A 19,811-nucleotide genomic window follows, 5' to 3' on the forward strand; every position below is an offset into this window, starting at 1 on the left:
ATATTCAAATGTTTGCATCCACTCAGATTACTTTGCCTTTAGACAGTTTGAGAAATCCCATAGAATAATATCATAGTTTGTAGGTCTGCTTTCAGTAGACGATGTGACCAGCTTTAAGTTTAGAGGCCTCAGACATGCAGCTTCCTTTTGTGCCATTATAAGAATATCAAAAGAAATGGGCCAAGGTATCAAGAGCGTGTGGACCTCCTCTACGAATCTGGCTCATCCTTGGCGATGTTTACCATTTGCTTGAAGTTACTACATTCATCTGGTCAAACAATTATATACACGTATAAAGAGCAGTGGGAAAATCCAACCGTTGTAACAATAAGGAAGGAGCCGGGGTTGTGTGTCCCAGAGACGAGGGTTTCCTGGTGTGAAGTGTGTGAATCAACCTCCAGAACAAAGGCAAAAGCCCTTGTGAAGATGCTGGCAGAAGCTGAAAGACAGTCATTGTCCTCCATGAAATGAATCCTGCACTGGAAGACAGCTCCACTATTCCCCTAAAACCAACACGAGAAGCCAGACTAGTCTGCACATGCACAGAGGGACAAACAGCCGACATTTCGTAGACAGTAACTGCTTGAGGTCAATTTGAAGTGTTTGGCTTTTATGGCCATCATCACATTTGGAGGAAAAAAGGAGGAAGCTCGCAAAATCCAACAACCCCATCCCGACTGTGTAGCACGGAGGTGGCAGCATCATGTTTTGCTGCAGGAGGAACTGATGCACTTTACCATATAGTCAACTTTATGTGGAAATATTAATGCTAGATCTCGAGGGAACAAAAAGGAGGTTAAGGTTTGCTCAGATAGGTCTTCCAAATGACTCCTAGCACATTGAATAAGTTAGAAAGCGCCTTAAGAACATGAGTTATTGTTTTGGAGTAACCATAAAAAAGCCCCGATCTCAGTCCCATACAAAAAAATAAAGTAGCTCTGAAAAGGTGTGGGCAAAGTGACCAACAAACCTGACCCAGTTCCACCAGTTCTGGCACGTGTTAATCCAGCTAACTGTTGTAAGTAGGCTGTGGAAGGATACACAAAACCAAAACATACAGTAGTTTATAAGGCAATGCTATCAAATACTAAGAAAATGATGAATGAATCTAACATTGTTCTGGCATTTTGCAAATAGAAGTAATCTTGGTGATCCTGGCTGAAAGGGGCCATGTCACGCAAAATTCACTTTTTTAGCCCTTAAATACATTTTGTGTACTTTGAGTCTCTAGGAGTGCAGAAGTTTTTTTTTAATTATTATTTAGTCTCTCCAGGTACTGCACAGATATCTTGATATTCTGTTTGGATCATATTTTTGATCTATTACGTCACAATATTTGCTGCAGAGCTGCTAAAAGGGCTCTCCGCTCAACAATTTTGCAAATGCGCCATCTTTATTTATTTCTTTGCCGTGATTTTGTAGTCCAAGCTCAGGGATGCTGGTGCTACAAGCAGATAAGTGAAAATGTTGGGTTGTTGGCTGGATTAACCCACAGTCACCCAGCCTACAACAAAAATGGATGCTGGGTAATTGTTCAAAAAACGTAATAGAGAATAGAGAAAACTAAACAGATCTTGAAAAATATGACCAAAGCAGAATATAAAAGGTATCTAAGCAGCACCAAAACTTTTCTGCACCCATAGACTCCAAATACACATTAAATGTATTTAAAGGCTAAAAAATAAAGTGAATTTTGCACATGTCCCCACAGTGAAACTTGAGTGATTTAAAGTCTAACTTCTTTTAAAGAGCATAGGTGGTGCTTTCTCTGAAAGCCTGCCAGGGAAAGGTCTTTTCCATTGTGTTTATAGTTCCATGTAAACATTGCTAAGCTCTATTAGTACCTTGATGGGAAGTGTATGCCTTTGGTCGGATGAGACCAATCTAGTGTTTTACGCAAACACTCAAAGTCTGTTTATCATACACCCAATATGTGGGAGAGCACTGCTTGTCCACTGTTGGTGAAGGATCCATCACTCTGTGGGCCTTGGTCCTCCAAGAGGTACCTGGGAGCTCCACTTTAGCCGACAGTAGCTATAAATCTTTATACACCAAATTGTTAATACTAATTTCAGCGGCTTTGGCCTGAGGACTTCTCATCACTGGGTTCTACCCTTCTCCCACTGCCATCTCAGTTCTAAGATCCAAACCATAGACAACCTGGGAGGTGAGCAGAAGTTTGCAGTGTGAGGCCATTTCTACTGCGACAAAATGTTACATTATGACAAAACAGAGGAACACATTTTTTTAAAAATTCCCATTTTATTTGTGGATATGAACTTGGGAAGCAGTTTACAAGCTCATCTCAACATGCAGTGACCGTAAAAAAACAACAACACATCACTAAGATGTTAAACGTGAAGAATACAAGGAGAGCACGCTGGTTGGCAGTCGTGTGTTTTCACAGTGATTGATAGCTTAACAGTTTCTACAAATCACTCAGAAAATTCTGTTTAGGGCTGTGTTCTGACACAGAACAATCAAGCTTATATAAAAAAAGCAATAATTGGAGGGCATAGATCAAATGCACTAATTAAAAAAAAAAAGCAAAGGGGCGTTCCAATAATTAGTCTGTAAAATGCAAATGGAAGAAGCTGAATCTGAAAGCAGGACTGTGTGTGTGTGTGTGTGTGTGTGTGTGTGGCTTCGCTGCAATCGGAGCAGCGGTCCTGTCCACGGAGCAGCCATAAAAACCAGCCGGCTCGTTTCCACCAAGTGTTGGCACCAATAAATCGCAGGAAAGGAGACTCATCCAGAGGAAGCGCTGTACCATTTGAAGAGCTCGCAGGAATATCCCAACAATTACAAGTCTGAGTGGGGTTTCCAGGTTACCTCTCGTACCGAGCTGCAGCTCACCATAACAGGGCAAAGCAACACATCCGGGACGACACAAGCTGTACCAACGAGTCTGCTTTGGTACCCAAACCCAATCTACAATCTACACTGTTCTCCTACATAATAAAAGTGTAGAAACGCTCAGTTTTAGAAGCTTAAACCGATCTGGAAGAGTTCAGCCGTAAATGTTGACGAGTCATACGGAGCAGGACACGGTTCCATTGTTCCAGTCCTCTTGGGGGGGGGGGGGGGATGCTTTTAAAGCAAACAAAACAAGAGAAAATAATCTTTTTACTCCTCTATGCTGTAAAAAGGCAATTAAACACAAAAAGAACTGTACAAAGTAAAGTCATCGGGTGAGTCTGCTCCTGCATCTGATAAGGCACATTTTTATACATGTGTAAATAGAGTCCAACATCGCTTAGTGTTTTTCTTTTTCCTCAGCTGTTGTCTGCGTGGATGTGCCCCCTTTTTACACGTAGGCACCCAGCGCAGCGTGAAACTCTGTGAGGCACTGAACGAGCTGCTGAAACTTGGGCCTCTCCTCTGGGTCCAGCGCCCAGCAACAAGCCATCACAGCAAACCTGCCGAACAAGAGCAGAGAAACACACAGGTCAGAAGACTATATGGACACAAGAACGCTGAGAACAAGGCAAACCGCATGCGTGCAGCACCCCAGGGTCCGCTGAAAACAAACTGTTCACAAATGGCTTAATATGGGTGCATATCTCAATACTCTGACAGCGATAATCTTGACGAGAAAGAAAAAAACAAGTGGCAGTGATGTCACTAGACAAACCTCTGCTGGATTAAACCATGCGTGAGTGGATGTTATCCCACAACATAGTGAACCTTATTCTGAACATTTACCCAAAGTTATCACTACATTTGTTTAAGGTCCGCATTAATACCTTCACATTTTGCCAAAAGAAACCTACAGTGGCTATCGGAGCTAACCATGCGGGTGTACCCTTTTCACGCTTAGTCAAATGACAGCGTGGCAGTTATTTGTAGCACTTAGTAAAGCCTTTTCATGTAATTACAGCTCCAGGTCTTAAGCTTGGTGTATCCTAGACGCGTCTGCAAGGTCTACCTGGCGCTGCACGGCCAAATTACGTCATTTCAGCAATTCCGTACGAAAAAATGTGGCGGACGAGCAACAGCGTCTCCTGGTGGTGATTTGCCTTTAGGATTCGGCCCATAGAGATCACCACAATCAACAGATGGGGAACAGTCACTCATGGAGGACACATGGAGGCATTGAAAATGTTGGAAACGACTGTTTTCTACTGCTACATGTGTGTTGTACACTTGCTGAAGGTACCCTACACTGCCCCCTAGAGTCTAGGAGAATATTGGCTACGGCTGGGATAATGCTGCAAAAGTTGGGTGGGCTTGATCCAGTGAATCTCGTTTCCGTGCAGAGGATACATGCGTCAAGCATAAATCAACCTTTGGGGGGTATGTCTCTACCTCCTTTGCACATTTAGAAACTGACATTTTACCCTTTTTCTTTTCTAGATAATTTAAAAGCTCAATGTTTAAGTCTTTAACAAGATTGTCATTTAGATTTAAGTCTGGACTTTGACTGGACCATCCATACATATGAATAAGCTATGATCTAAAGCAGCCCATCGCAGCTCTGACTGGATGTGCAGGTTTTTTGCAGGATGGTGGATTCAAGGTGAAGTGCAGTGCCACTTATCTCCCACATTAACATTTGCATGTGAGCCGGGAATTTTCTATTTTGGTATCACTAGACAAGAGCAGCTTCTTCTACATGTTGCCACTTTGCCACAAGTCAGAAACAATGACTTTCGTTTTGCCACGCTTCCCTAAAGGTCAGACTTATGAAGAGCACAAAATAATATATCAAATATTTTTTCAATCCGACCGAGCTTTAAAACTTCATTCCCTGTACGTCTGCTGTTAGCCATGCTGTTCACTGATTCTCTCTAACAAGCCTCTGGCAACCTTCACATAATAGTGATACAGCTGTCTGTTGAAGTGAAATCCCAATCTAATCCAGTGATGCCTGCGGTTGCAACGTGACCAAATGTGAAAAGGTTCCAGGGGTGTGATCACTTTGCAAGGCACACAGATTGAACTTTCCGTTGTTTTGGCCAATCATTCAACACAAATTGGTCTTTTCTGGTGATCAGCGACCAGGCAGCGGATTTTTAGCTGAGAAAATCCTTGTTCACATCCATCAGTGTCGAGCTGGTGACCTCGTCGCAGTCTCAATATTGAGGAAACGGCCTGTAAATAACAATGCAGCAGTGGGAAATTGATGCCAGTGGGCTAAGGCTGCTCTCCATCCTTGACAAATGCAGGATGTTGATAAGGTTTGCGTCACCGGGCGCTGGCAGCGGCTGAACGTTTCAGTTTAACTCAGCCCCGCTGTAACATAAACACCGTTTGATCGGCAGCGCACGTCCTTGTTCGAAAGCTTGTAAGAACACGTCTGGCTGCAGCGAAACACACACGTGCTTCCCTGCAGGTGTCTGCCGACTGATCTTTATGTGTTTATAGAGATCCTGCGACCTGAAGACCTCGTTTCTGGGACTGGCTGGCAAACTTCACAAAAGCACGGGACTGTAAACAACTGCAGCACAATTCCTGGAACAACTTGGTGCCCGAGAAATGTTTAGCTGATTGAGGTTACTGGCATCATGACAGCAAGGCAGGCCATCAGTGATGAGCCAGTGTTATGATCATCTGCTGAAGAATGTGTGGGTCCTGCTTGTTGGCCTGGTGAGATATGGCATCCAGCAGACCTCCGCAGGCTGACGGAGGAAGCTAGCGCCACGCTGCCAGGCCTTCATGTTTTAGATGGGGACCTCCATGAATCAGAGCGCTCCGTCCTGCACGTATGCTCAATTGGCCTGAGAGGTGGAGGGTTAGGAGGCTCAATATAGTTTAGGTTGCCAGAGTACTGCATAGTGTAGATAAATAAACAAACAAGAATAGAACGTAAAAAAAAAAAAAAAACGTGTGTGTGGTTGTTTTCACATGGTCAAAATCAGAAAAACTCTAGAAAAACTCCTAAATAATAGATAATTTGATTTCATGGTCATTTTAAAAGCTAATATTTCATTTTGACTCAAACAGGTATTTTTCATCTTGGGACAAAAATCAGACTTAATTTTATTTTGCTGTGTCATGCTGGAGGCCCTTTATACATCCTTTGTTTCCACATTTGTTTGTGTGCGTGTAAAACATTTTCATGAGAGACGTGCCAGCTCAACGCGGGAGGGAACATGTTTTCAAACTGTCAAGTTGACAGGCCAGGAGAGAACAACTTTATCAGCTTGTCTCAATCCTGGACCGCTTCCTGCTGCCAGCTGAAGGGCCCGCACTGACCCAGCTAACGATGTGATGTAAAAGAAAAAGCCATAATTCACCAGAGCCGGGGCCTCATGTACAAAGGCTGCACAGCTCTCATACCAAGTTAGCGGTAGGGGGAAATAATGACATAAAAATTCAGTTACAAACCGTGCGTAGACATGCGACCGCACATGTTGCTTTGATAAATCTGGATTTTTGTTTTGCTAAATATGCACAGATACACGTCTCTTGGCCCCTCCTCTAAATACATATGCAAATCAGTATAAATACCCAAAAAGCTTCCGTTTGTCCAAATAACCACGGCAGCGTTGCTGTCAGGTATACAGTCACCTCCAGGGACATTTGTAGTGAATTACGGCAAACCAACAGCTTTTTATTGAGTGACATCAGCGACTCGTTACGGAAACTGAGCAAAACGACTACAATCAGACAAACCTTTCATTTTCAAACAGCGCTGTCTGGCTGCTGCACCGAGCTCCATTATAACGTAATGCTGATCATTGTACCGTACTTTAACTCTTCAAAACCAGACATGATGTTATATAAAAAATGACTGAGTCAGCAATGGTGGACATGTGTGATTGTCTCCACCTTAGGAATCAAAACACCTGTTTTGTTAGGAATTGATCAGCTGATCTGTCATTTTAATCTCTGATGAGAATGAGAGGGCCCCTTAGATGATTAATGCTCCTCAGTGACAGAAGCTCATTTCCATTTACATGTGACAAACACAGGAGTCGTTTAAATGTTATGTTATTTTATGGGCCTAAATGTGATTTTATTTCTTTGTGCGGATTTAAACTGCAACAGTAGAAACTCATGAAAAGCATTGGGTTTGATGTTCCTTGAGTTAAATAAAACTGAATGAAGTTATACGTCAGTGGATTTGGGTGAGTTTTAATACTTTATGCTTTGTTTTTGTCGATTGAAAAAGTTTAGCGTTGCTGCTGCGCATTTTCACAGCAGGTCAAAGGTTTGCGTTGGTTTCTGCACACTTTCACGTTAGTTTTCTTATACATGCCGGGTTGTGATTAAACGTTGCGCCACAGGTTTTTTTTTGTGAGTACACAGGCGTCGTACATGAGGCCATCCGCCTGTTACAACTATTCTGTGTAGGTTGCTTCCTTGGCTGATCCAGGTCAGAACGGTCTGATATGGTGGCAACTCCGGTTGTCCTTTCTCTCAGAACTCAGTGTCTTTACAATGAGCACTCGTCCCTTGGAAAATGCAAGGTTTTTGCAAAGTAAAAAAATAAAAGTATTGTTTCAATGCTTTTTCATCTTTCATGTGACATAGATCCTGCACAGTTCAACTAAGAAATATCTGTTGGAAGAAAAAAAGGTTAATCAACTGGGCTGCACAGGTGTGAAACCAAGTCTGTTTAACAAAAACTTCAACATTTTGTTCTCTTTGGTAGGGGTCTGTTAGCATAATTTAAATTGAGTTGACACTCCTGCTTGCCAAAGTTGTTCAAGTCAATCGGACTCTGAGGAGATCTAATGTCCACAGCACTCCTCCAGCAACTCTAATTTAGCTCTGAAGTCCGGCTCGGCTTTTCCAAAACGTCAATCTTTCTGCCATGAAGTCATTCTGTTGATGCGGATGTGTGCCTGCGCTCACAGAGGAGCATCTTCAGCTTTCTAACAGACAACCTGAAGGATTGGGCTCAGAGTGACCGTTCACATTACGATGCTGCAGCCACCATCTTCCACTGTGGCTGTGATGCTCGTTTGGTGATGTTTACGGCTGTTTTAGTGGAATTGTTGCCTAAATTTGAAGCCTGGTTTCATCACACCATAACTACATTTCAGCCAGGCCTGAAATAAAATGTTTCTGCATCGCAGCCCTACGCCTTTGTCTAGACCTGTACAGACAGCGGATTGTTTTTCCCAGGCAGGAAACAACCCGTGTTTGGCAGGAATTCCTGCAGCTCCTTCAGTGTAGCTGTTGGCCTCTCGGTCCCGGGTTGTGTCCCCGCCGTCCAGTGTTCCCCCACGTATATCGATGACTGCACTGTGCATTCTTCTGAGCACTTCTCCTGACTGATACCTTTGTGCAATGGGGTCAACTCTAGCCAGAGGAAGCAACAGAAGATCCCGCTGGAACAGCTCTTCTTTAACTTTGCTCTAATCAGGTTCACTATAACTGATGTCAGGGGACAACATGATAGGACTGAATGTTTGAGTTAAATGAAAATGTGATTTGACATTATTTAGAAAGGTGCATATTTTTCTCATTATTTTTGCATTAAAAGTTTGAAATGATCTTCCCATGAGAGGCGCTGAGGCTGAGCTGTAGGCAGAACTGTCAATTATTCAGTTTGCTGCTGACGGCTCCCTGAAGCCTCACAGTCAATCCACAGATCGGTCAGCTGATCAACTCACAGTTCGTCCGGACAGTTGATAGGCTGTGCTATTCTGTAGCCGTCCTTCAGGTAGGCAGACATCTCGAAGGGGTCGATGTCGACGTAGGGGGTCTGCCCCAAGGTCATGAGCTCCCACAGCGTCACTCCAAAGGCCCACTGCGAACACACCACAGAACAGATTAGCAGCCATTTTTCCACGCTCCACACAAGCTGTTGTCTTCCATATGTTTTCATTTTGCAGGATAAACATCGGCACTATTTGTTCAATGAGGGTGGAAAACCAGTGCAGCCCACTTGTTTTTAAATACACCATGGTCGTCGCGAACAATGCAAGGAAATTATGTCAAAAATGGACTTGGAATATAAATCAGCACAGCGAGTTTTTGTCAAGAACTCAAAGTATAAACTGCAGGGCGGGTGCTATGAGAAGGGCCACAGTGTGTTCAGGCTGCTGCAGCTGTTGCTCTTCATGCTGAGCAGAGAAGCAGGAGGAGAGGAGTCTCCCACTGTGTGATGCTGGGCCTTTAACGCATCCTTTTATCGTTATTGTGAAACATTTCTTATGATAAGAATCTGGGTTTATCTGGGAAATGATAAATTGTAATTAGTAATGTCTGAAAAAGTGCAAAAACTGCCAGACTTGTCAGGATTGTTAGTTTAGCTGTTTTCTCCATTGTTGGTTTCTTCGGGCCATACATAAATGTCAATAAATTCAAAAATATAAGAAAATGCTGTTACTGTGTGCAGTTTAGTGATAAAAATCACATTTCTTTATCTAACTTGTGGTCTGATGAAACATATTTTGAATGTCTTCAAAACTTTGAGTATCACATTAGAAAATAATAAACAGGATGTTTTTGGCATCAATGTCAGGTTTCTGAAAGGTTTGTCCCTTTCTATGCACCCAGTACTTGGCTGGGCCTCCCACTATACTGCGTAGGTGTAATGGAAGCCCAGATTGCTTTGATAGCTTCAGGTCATCTGCCTTCTTGGCTCTGGTGTCTCTTCTTCCTCTTCACCCCAGAGATTTTCTAAGGAGTTCAGATCACACCAGTTTGCTGGCCAATCAAGAACAGGGATACCATGGTCCTTAAACCAGGTACTGGTAGCTTTGGCAATGTGTGCAGGCACCAAGTCCTGTTGGAAAATGAAATCTGCATCTCCATAAAGTTGGTCAGCAGCAGGGAGCATGAAGTGCTGTAAAACTTCCTGGTAGACTGCTGTGTTGACCTTTGACCTCAGAAACCCAGTGGACCAACACCAGCAGATGACATGGCATCCCAAAGCATCATTGGCTGTGGAAACTTTACTCTGTCTGGACCTCAAGCAACATGGATTCTGTGCCTCTCCTCTCTTCCTCCAGACTCTGGGACCTTGATTCCAAAGGAAATGCTAAATTTACTTTCATCAGAGAACAGAACTTTGGACCACTCAGCAGCAGTCCAGTTCTTTTTCTCCTTAGCTCACGTAAGATTGAGATTCACGTAAGAAATTGCTTGACACAAAGAATACAACACTTGTAGCCCATGTCCAGGATTTGGCTTTGTGTAGTAGATGTTTTGAGTCAATTAGCTGATTAGGGTGTGACACCATGAGAATAATGAATTCTTTCAAAGTTTTCTAATTATCTGAGACAAATTTTTTTGGGTTTTCATACTGTACAAAGGCTTAGAAAATATCCCTCTATGTATAATGATTCTTATAATATACAAATTTCATTTTCTGAGATGACTAGCAAAATATATTGCACTTTTATCCAATATTATTATTTTAAGATGTCCCTGGGGATATAAATTGTACCAGCAGATCAAATCTTTTGAAAACCAGAGATCTAAACAATTAAATGTAAAGAATATACCCAATAAAAGGCAAGTTGAGCTATTTTATGAATTGCGATGGACAAAGAGGTTCTTTGCAGTCCAGGCGTTACTAAGAGTGGAGAGCATGGTGATGATGTACAGTAATGAAGCCTTCTCCCTCATCAGTGCTTAGGGCCACTGCAAACATTTGCAGCTAGTTCCTAACAGTTTGGCAGTAACTCTCTAATCGCATCCATCTTTGAATCTGGTGTGTGAACAGCCATGGCGTATGCGTGTAGAGTATTTATGTGTGTTATGGGGATGCACATGGACTTGTAGGGACTTCCCCAGAAGCTTAGTGGCTTGGTAAACTGTAAACTGTAAATGCCTTGGAGCTGCATGACCATAAGAGGAATGTTGAGGGACGGAGGTATACGTCTGGCCGAAGTAAAGGTCTCTGTGGATCTGTTAAGCTTTGTGAAATCTCTGCCGCCCTCACCTTGCTATCTTTAGACAGGAAAGAGGGGAGAACCAGTAACACACGGTGGCCCGTTCTGCGCCTCCCTTCCCTTTAAAGCCATGAGCAACTACCAAAGAATGCCCACAACACAATTGATACCACCTCCTGGATGGCCTTCTCCCCACCATGCTTCTTGAAAATAAATTAAGCTGAGAGAGAGGAAACGCTACACATGCTGCTGGGTTTCTCACCACGTCACTGGCGCTGGAAAAGTCGTTGTTGAGCAAGCTTTCCAGGGCCATCCAGCGGACAGGACGGTTCTCATTGTCCCCCAGACAGTGGTAATCCATCGGAAATAGATCTCGAGCGAGGGCGTTGTCTGTAATCTTCACCTGCATGTTATCGTCAATGCTGTCAGGGGGTGGACAAGGCAGAGAGGAGGTGGGCTTAGTCGACTTAGCCGTCGCATTCCTGACAGAAGCTTTGGGAACATAATGGGAATTGGTGCGGACAATTGGGGCCACGCCAGAGGCACTTACACACAGTTCCGAGCAGCGAGGTCTTTGTGGATGACCTCCCTGCGAGCCAGGTAGCTCATTCCACACGCAATCTGGATGGCCATGTAAACCAGGTCCTGCTGAGAGATTGCCTGAAAGGAAATGGAAGAAACGGAGTCCAAATGAGCAGCTGAGAGGGAAACATGGGGGAGAGGACAGCATAGCTGATGGGACTTTAATGTGGTTAAATATATCATCTGTGCCAAACTGGATTTCCTTTCAAAGGGCTCAGGGATGAGTACCACAGTCAACAACAGACTCAACATAAAGCTTTCTGAGCTGAAAAACCTGAAAAAGAAAATGGATGCATATTTCAGGACAAAATTATGAAAGTCCTGCATGTGTTTTTCAGGCTTCCGTTTCTTCCTGCAGGTTGTTGGCTCTGAATGCTTTAGATTCTCTAAAATACAGTCTGTCCTACTGTGAACCTGTAGAATCCTACTTTTGGCAGACAATTTACACTCTGACCAAGACTGAGGACAACGTCTGCTAGTCTAGAACTCGCTAAGCTCCTGAAATGAACGCATTCTTGCACTTTCCACTTTTGATTCTACCATTACACTCTGAGTCAACTAAACGGACACGTGGCGCCAGTCAGGGAAGTATCACATGCAGATTTGTTTCAAAACTAACCCTAAGGTGTAAAAAAACCCTAGCACAACCCATTTATCTTAATGGCTAACAAAGGCAACATGGCATGCTTTTCTACGTTCCCCTGGTGGAATGGAAATCTTTGAAAGCAGAACCAGCAGGAAGAGAGCCTGACTGGAAGAACTTGATGCACTTGCAGCTGCCAGTAGCAAAATCAATCTACCTTAACCTTTATACTTTGAGCAAACTAGGCTTGTTTAGTCTTCATGTACCTGCAGCAGAGACGACCAAGCCTGCTTTCTCTGTCGTTTCTAATTTGGTTCTAAAGGTCAAGTCAGGAACCCACCGAGACATTCAGAGAGAAAACACCAGCCACTCTCACAGTGACCTCCCTGACAGAGATATTCTCCATCAGCTGCAACAGAGATGACAGTATGGGAGCTGCACCTGCTCAGCTCCAAATGTGTTTTTTTTAGTGAGGCGAGACTCAGTCTAATTTTGGACCAACATATTGCTTCATCAGGATGTTATCACAGAGACCCAGAGGCGGACAAAAGCTAGAGGACCAAAAAAGGCCCACATGGAGTACAATCCTCCTCAATGTATTTACAACTCTGAATTATGCAGATACCTTGCATTTATAATTCAGAGTTAGATATTGATCAACTTTTGATAAAGACCCTTTATGTACAACTGATACTGTCTCGTTTCTTCATCTAATTCTTCATTAGGGTATATTAGTGTTATTCCTAATAGGTTCATTACTGATTTAATTCCCGTAGTGTGACTCTGAGAATAGATGTATTTTTGTTTTAATATATTCACCTCCTTACAATAAGTAATTACTAATCACCAATTAAGTGAAATAATTTAAACTTTCAGCCGTGATGTTCAGGAGGCTCTCGTCTCTCTGATCCATTTTTTCAACAGTAACAGATCCGTCCCAACAGCAATTTCTGCAGGATGGCTTTGTTTCTTTTGTTGTTTTGACTGATGAAATAGTTAAGTGTTGAAATGTTGTTCTTCCTCAAGTTTGCACAACAAATACTGAAAACTGATCCGCAAGCAACAGCTTTCATTGTTAAGTTTGATGTCCTCCAGCTGTGAGCCACCTGACTCGACTACAGTTCACCAGAAGATATGCTGTCGTTTCTAGCCACATAAATCTGAGGTAGGCAGAAAACATTTGTCGCCCCAGAAGTGAGCAAAGTAAGCACTGGAGGAACACACTGCTACACACCGCAGGAGGCGAATGATGCTGAAGCTAAACCGGGCGGTTTCAATGTTTTATAAGCACTCTGGACTGTGTTTGAACACAGATATTTCAACCTCTTAAATAATTACTACAGAGGTGTCTAAAGTATAGCCCTTCCTATTTAGCCCTCCTGCAAATAAAGCTAATACCAAAATACACATTTTATATCTATACCTTCTTAGGCATTTTTTTAGAGGTTTTTTTGTTTATTTCATAATAGTAAGAAGGGCCTCAAACATCCTGAAAATTCTTAACTTTAAAATTCATTAACCTTGGCTAAATAAAGCATTTAGTAAAGTATTTTCAAACATTTTTCAGATGAACAAATGAGAAAACTTTGGTAAAAACCAGGTAAAACCTCAGCCTTCATCAGTCCTACAATGATTTATTCTTTTCTACTTTTTTTTATTATAATACTGCATGTTAAATTTATTTAACATGCAAAAGGTTTGCACACCGCTGACATAGACCAACCAGAACTCAACTGGATTGTTCAATATGTTTTTAGTCCTATTTCTGAGAAGTTGCATAAATTGTTTTGCAGCATAGAGTCTGTGAGGTTTGTGGATGCGTGTCCTCCTCCACAGCAGAGAAGACAACAAGGCCTTCCAAGTAAGTCGGAGTGATGATGGCACCGCATACCCCGGGGCGCTGTTAGATTTCTGACCCTGTACACTTAAATTACTCCTTGGCTCAGGCACGCACACACACACACACACACACACACACACACACACACACACACACACACACACACACACACACACACACACACACACACACACACACAGGGGATTTTTCTTGGCTGATGTCCTATCAGAAGACAGAGTAGAGCATGATGTAACCAAAATAAAGCATACCTCATTCTAACAAAGCAAAACAAACAAAAACGGTGCTCGACGATGGGAGTGAAATATCAGCGACTAAAGCCACGGTAAAACGTGAGGCTGAAAAAAAAAAACAACCAAGCCACCCTGAGAAGACAGCTGACAGCAGGTATATACTGTATGTACACCTATAATAAATATTTTCTCCTCACATATCCGGTATTAAAACTTTACTCATAATGCTCACTTAGGATGACAGGTATTTCTATTTCCTAATATAACAAAGTAATGAAATTATTACATTATCAGTAACATCTATTTTCACTTTCCACATTTTGTGGCGCTAGTGGCCCTTTATTCGTCAGTAGCTTGGTGGCAGAGAGTTAAAGGGAAGACTTGGACTGCCTGGCTGATTTATTGCAATAGTGCCTCCATCTTTAATGTGCTTTGCTTATGGAGCCATCTATTCAAGTCCACCAGTCTTTGCTTTTGCTCTGGGGTTTATACACACGTCAGAGCGAAACGTGTCGATCTCAGGGAAAACAGAACTCGACTCCTTCACTGAAGAACCATAAGTGTGCTCCTGTTTTGCAGGGTGCCGTCTTCCATGTTGCCAAACAAGAAAGCGGAGTGTTGGAGATTAACTCAAATGAAATTAGAAGCTAGCAAAAAGCCATGACGTCATCATCTGGGCTTTCCCACATTAGCTCGAGCCACAGCAACCTGTGTTTGTGTTTAATTAAAATGAAAAACTAAATCTCTAAGAAATTAGCCATTTATTCTGTCATTGAACAAACAGAAATAATTTCAGTAATTCTAACTTTTCTCAAACAGGAAAAGTTTAGAGTGATTTTCTCTAAGAAAGTGGGAATAAAAGTTATGCGTCTTATACAGTACATGTACCAAATTTAACTGTAAATGGCATAGGGCGAAAAAGGGGTCAGCGCTCAAAACACGCTGTCAACCCCCCCAGCTAATGTAGATTTACAGCTTGATAGTTGATGTTGACATCAGCTGCCAAACTGCTAAACGTCTGTATCTGTCTCCTACGTGTGCCAAGAGCGCATAACAACATGAGGGGTGCTGATGTGTTGTGTGAAACTCCACAAAGGGCTTTTGATTAATGCAAACAGACGGCAAGCTTCGTCTTGTGACTGCAAACTGTTTGCTAAATCTGCATCATGGAGCTGATTGAGTGGTTGGAGCGGAGCTGAACCTGCGCCAGCTAGATCAAAGTGTTCCAGGTTTCTCTACACAAAAGCCTGACTGTCTTTACAAACAGTAAAAACCTTTGCCCTGAGGATGGGCTTTATGGCTATATAAACAGCCTTTGTGACACCAGTTTGAACAGCAGTTACTGTAGCTGCTACATTTGGGAGGATTGCTGCTGAAACACAAAAACACTTTTCAGGCTTGACACTTAGATGGACCCTGAAATGGCTTCTAATTGAGGAGCTTTATTTTAATAAGGTTATTAAATGCCTGAGTGCGCTGTCATACATGACTTGTACTTACCTGAGCGCATTCTGCTCATTATTTCTGAGCAGCTACTGTAAACGAACACCGGGTCAAAGCCTCACCTGAGGGTTGTTAGCCTCGGCTAGCTTGCACTGGCGCAGGAACAGCTTTAGATTGCCCCAGACCATGAAGGGCAGCAGTACCATGGGCTTCTCTCCCTCCTCTGTACACACGTGGCATATGGGCAGCAGGTTCCTAAAGAAAGCCAGAGACAGGACAACGGGGACATTGAATAACTCAGCAGTTACCGTGCGTGTAGGAGCTGCACGCTGAGGACATCGCAGACCATCGAGGGGGGGAAAGTGTCGGTGGAGCTTCCAAAAGTGCTGACCACAGATACAAAGAGGAAGCACGGAACGAACATGAACGCATCTTACTGAGAGATCGCACACGGGCGAGTTGCTGTGAAGCGCAGCCTCCTGAGGTTAATTAAGAGGAAAACGGGAAAACTGCCAGCTGAAGGATAACAAGCTGCACACGCAACGCCACGCTTTATGCGCCTTTTTTCTTTTTTTCCTGTTACGGTTTTTTCTATCAGCACATTTTCTGGCAAAGTGTGAGGAAAGGGCCAGCGCTCCACGCCCTTCTCACACCAACAAGAGGGCACGGAGTGTAAAAACCGTGGTGTTCCTCCGACAGCTTCAAAACAAACACAATCATAACAGATGACCACAGGAAGTAAAGTGAAACTGAGCTTTAGTGGATAAAGAAGCTGCAGCCCCACCGTTAAAAGGTGCTTTTATAGTAACTGAGCTACATAAAGCATTTCTCTTTGTTTAACCTTGTTTATTAATGCCTGTTTTTATTTTCTGGTTCCCTGCAAGAAAGTTTCTATATTTACCATGAAGATTCTTATGGGATACTGGCACTAACTAGTGAGAAGTGGGCCTTGGCACTCGACAATCTTTATAAGAAACAAGTTTAATGCATCAGCCTGTATGTATAATTTTGAGCCCAACTAGATTAAAGTTCGATTTGAATACAGTTTTCCACCCAGTTTTTATTTTTTAAAACCATTGCCCATATATTTTGTACAATTATTCAACCCTGTGGGGCACTTAGTGCAGACATAAATAATCTCAGTCGTACTTATTGGTGTAAATTTGCATTTTATTGCAGCAAAAGCTAATCTCTGACACACATATTCATTATTTTTAAAGGTAAAAATAAATTATTTCTTTCAGCTTTTTCCCCCTCAACTTCTGTTTTTTTTTTTGTTTTTTTTTGAATCAGCTAAGATTAAACTTGTTTGATTTGTCTGTCCTCTATTGAAATTTCTCTAATACAAAATAAATTAAAAAAATCCAACTGTGAGGTGTGGGGTCTGGCGGGGGTGGGGGGTGTGGGGGGGGGGGGGGGGGGGGGGGGGGGGGGGTTTGCTCAACAATTTGCTCAAAATTCATGTGAATTTTGAGCAAACTTTTAAAAACATCACAAAAAACCTTAACTAAATAAAAAAAAACACATCAGACCTGTTCCCATTAGTGGTTTGTAGCGAATCAAGCATGCGACGCACAGCGTAATGTCATCATACGTTACCGCTGACGGTAATAAACAGGAAGTAGAAGTTGCTAACGAGCACGAACCACCGATCAGTGATGGAGCGAGGCTTTAATGTATGTGCTGAATTTATTTTTTTCCACGGTTGAGACTAAGAAATACTCGAGTCTCTTCGTAGGTCCACCCGTACCCGTTTGCTGCTTCCAGCCCTGTTTCCGAGCGTTACGGGAACATTCAGGGAGACGGCAGCAACAGGAACCGCTGATCAGCCATGTGAGGTAAACGTTCGCTACGCCTGAACTGATTCGGCAAATGTGTTTCCATCTCCTCTTTAGCGCATTTACGGTTTTTAGAAAAAGTCAAAAACCACTTCAAATGGTGAAAGTGGAGCGTGAAAACAATTTATCAAAATTATTTCAAAATGCTCATTAAAAAACGTTGATGGAAACACGACGTATGATAGTTAATGAAGTAAAAAAGAAAAATGGGGTAAAACCCATGATCCAACCGATAGCAGAAAACCTAGTTTCAGAGGGATTTAGGTGGACTTTTCTTTATATCTTTGCTTTAATTCTATAAGAATTCGGGACAATCATCGATCACGGATCTCTTAGGTCCAGCCACAGCGTTTTAATCAGGCTGAGGTTTGGACTTGACTGGATGAAACAACAAAAACACACAGGTCGCCTCCACATCAGTGTACCAAACGTAGAGCCCCCCCGTTTGCAGCGTCTCCACTCCTTAAAGCAACTTTTTCTTTTTATGTTATTTCTCTGTTAAAATTAGTTTATAAACTATCGCCATTGATCGTGCATGTTCATTCACTCTGAACTCACGTTTTAGAGAGGTTTCACAAGATTTTCCGTCGGACATCCGAAGGATTCTGAGTGAAATCTGTGTGTGGTGTGTTGCGTTCTCCGTCTGACCGGACACCAGACACTGTAAGACCAAACCTGTTCCATCTACCATTTTTCATCGTTACGTGTTGTGTCTCTCAGACTTTGAAAATCGGCCCACTATTTTACAATCCTGCCGTGTGAACCAGCCTTTACCGTCATGAGAGATGGGCACATGTCTCTGATGACGGTAAAACGAACCAGAAGCATCGCTCTTCCTCCACCAAGCTTGATGATAGGCTGTTTTCAGTCATCATGTAAGGTGCATTATGTAAAAAAAAAAAAAAAATCTTTGTTTTCAGGAAGTTTGTGGTTCATTGAGAGCTGACTTTAGAAACAGAGGTCGGAAGCTGCATCATTGTTTTTTGGAATTAATATTCAAGACTTATGGCAAACCCATCGAACAGACCTCCCTGGTTCAGTGTCTAATTGTTCAGCCATTAAGATTTAACACGGTCCCTGAGGCCTGCAGAGCCAAAGACGCTAAATTTACTGAGATGTCCGCTCCTTGGAGGAAACGTTTCCACTTCTCAATAATCCGTCTAGCTGTAAAATATTAAACCTGAAATGACTGCAGGGTTTTCCCCCAGCGTACTATAAGCCTGGCGGGCTGCCATGTTTTACTCGCCCCCCCACCAGGCTAAACGTTGCAGTATCATATAAACAGTTTTTACCAGGTAAAAGGTGATACTGAATTCCCCTCATGTCTATGCACGTACAGGTTGGAATTATGGTGTTTGGTTTTCTCACACGCCTTGTTGATTTTTTTTATTTTTACTTTAGAAAACACATTAAAAACTCCTGAGACCGTGACTTACCTATGATGCAGTCCTCTAAGTTTACAGCTTTCAGTCAGCATCATGGTCACCTGCACCTCTGAAGCATGATCTGACAAAGAAGCACAAAAATAATGTAAAGCAAGAAGGCAGTGAAAATGCCCTGATTTTTAATCACTCGATCGCTTTCGTTGCAGAACCTCTCTCCCAACAATTGCGTGGAGTGGGAAAGTTCAGAGGGAAGCTAACCTGTGCCAGTTTTTAATCAGTGAATGCAGCTTTGCCATTATCTGGTACTGATGGAAACCACCAATTGTTCCCTTCCCAGGGGGCATATGAGAAGGAAGCAAGAGACTTCTAACAAAGCCATAACTGGCATTGAGGATATTGTTCACAGAGTGGTATCCACCCCACCCTGAGTAAACACCAGAGAAAAGAGAGGTCAAAAGGAAGCTGGCAGAGAAAGCTGACACATGCCGCTGAAAGAAACTGGCCGCAGCGCACACGGCCGCCCTTTCACTGTCATGCAAACCTGCAGCACCAAAATAGTTTGAGTCCTTTTACCGTCTTATCTGTGTGCTTATCTAATGGACTGGAACCCAAAATGGTCATCTGCAGAGGCCGCCTGTCGCGACGATTCGCTCGTAAACAAAACAGGATATTCAATGTAGCAAGCATTAACACCGACTTCTTCACATGGGAAAATGGTGACTGCAGAAGTAAAACTTTATTTGAAAACACCATAGAAATCAGATTTTTTTTTTAAACTCGTCTTCGCATATTTGCTCAGATGCCAGCGGCAATGAGTGCGACACAATTCTGACCCAGACAGATCGGTGCGTCGCCTGACCAGGCTCTGAGCCCATATGTCAGCAAACTATCTGGTAATAATTACTGATAATCTGTGACATCAGCTAATTATCTGAAATAACATACGGTCTGACCTTCAACATTAACCCAGCAGAGGTGACGTAATCCTGCCACGCATCATCCGCTATGAACCGAGCATGCACTGAATGAGGGTTGCCTCTCTCTTATGGATGTCTGTGGGCCTCAGCATGTGCAGTGGGCTGAACGTAGAGGG

The 19,811-nt window shown here is 42.8% G+C and overlaps 1 protein-coding gene across 2 annotated transcripts in view; it reads right to left on the reverse strand.

The window, feature by feature from the left end:
* Positions 1–2,242: 2,242 nt before the first annotated feature.
* ryk (receptor like tyrosine kinase) overlaps positions 2,243–19,811 on the reverse strand; it is a 56,896-nt gene continuing 39,327 nt past the window's right edge. For both annotated transcript variants that reach the window (XM_012861228.3, XM_012861223.3), the window contains 6 exons: positions 18,770–18,839; positions 15,618–15,750; positions 11,347–11,456; positions 11,059–11,218; positions 8,568–8,704; positions 2,243–3,419 (listed from right to left, as the gene is read on the reverse strand). In XM_012861228.3, coding sequence (XP_012716682.2) covers positions 3,308–3,419; positions 8,568–8,704; positions 11,059–11,218; positions 11,347–11,456; positions 15,618–15,750; positions 18,770–18,839 — 722 coding nt within the window. In that variant the 3' untranslated portion in view covers positions 2,243–3,307. The remainder of the gene's footprint in view (positions 3,420–8,567; positions 8,705–11,058; positions 11,219–11,346; positions 11,457–15,617; positions 15,751–18,769; positions 18,840–19,811) is intronic.

Source organism: Fundulus heteroclitus, chromosome 9 (genome assembly GCF_011125445.2).
Source record: "Fundulus heteroclitus isolate FHET01 chromosome 9, MU-UCD_Fhet_4.1, whole genome shotgun sequence".
NCBI lineage: Eukaryota > Metazoa > Chordata > Actinopteri > Cyprinodontiformes > Fundulidae > Fundulus > Fundulus heteroclitus.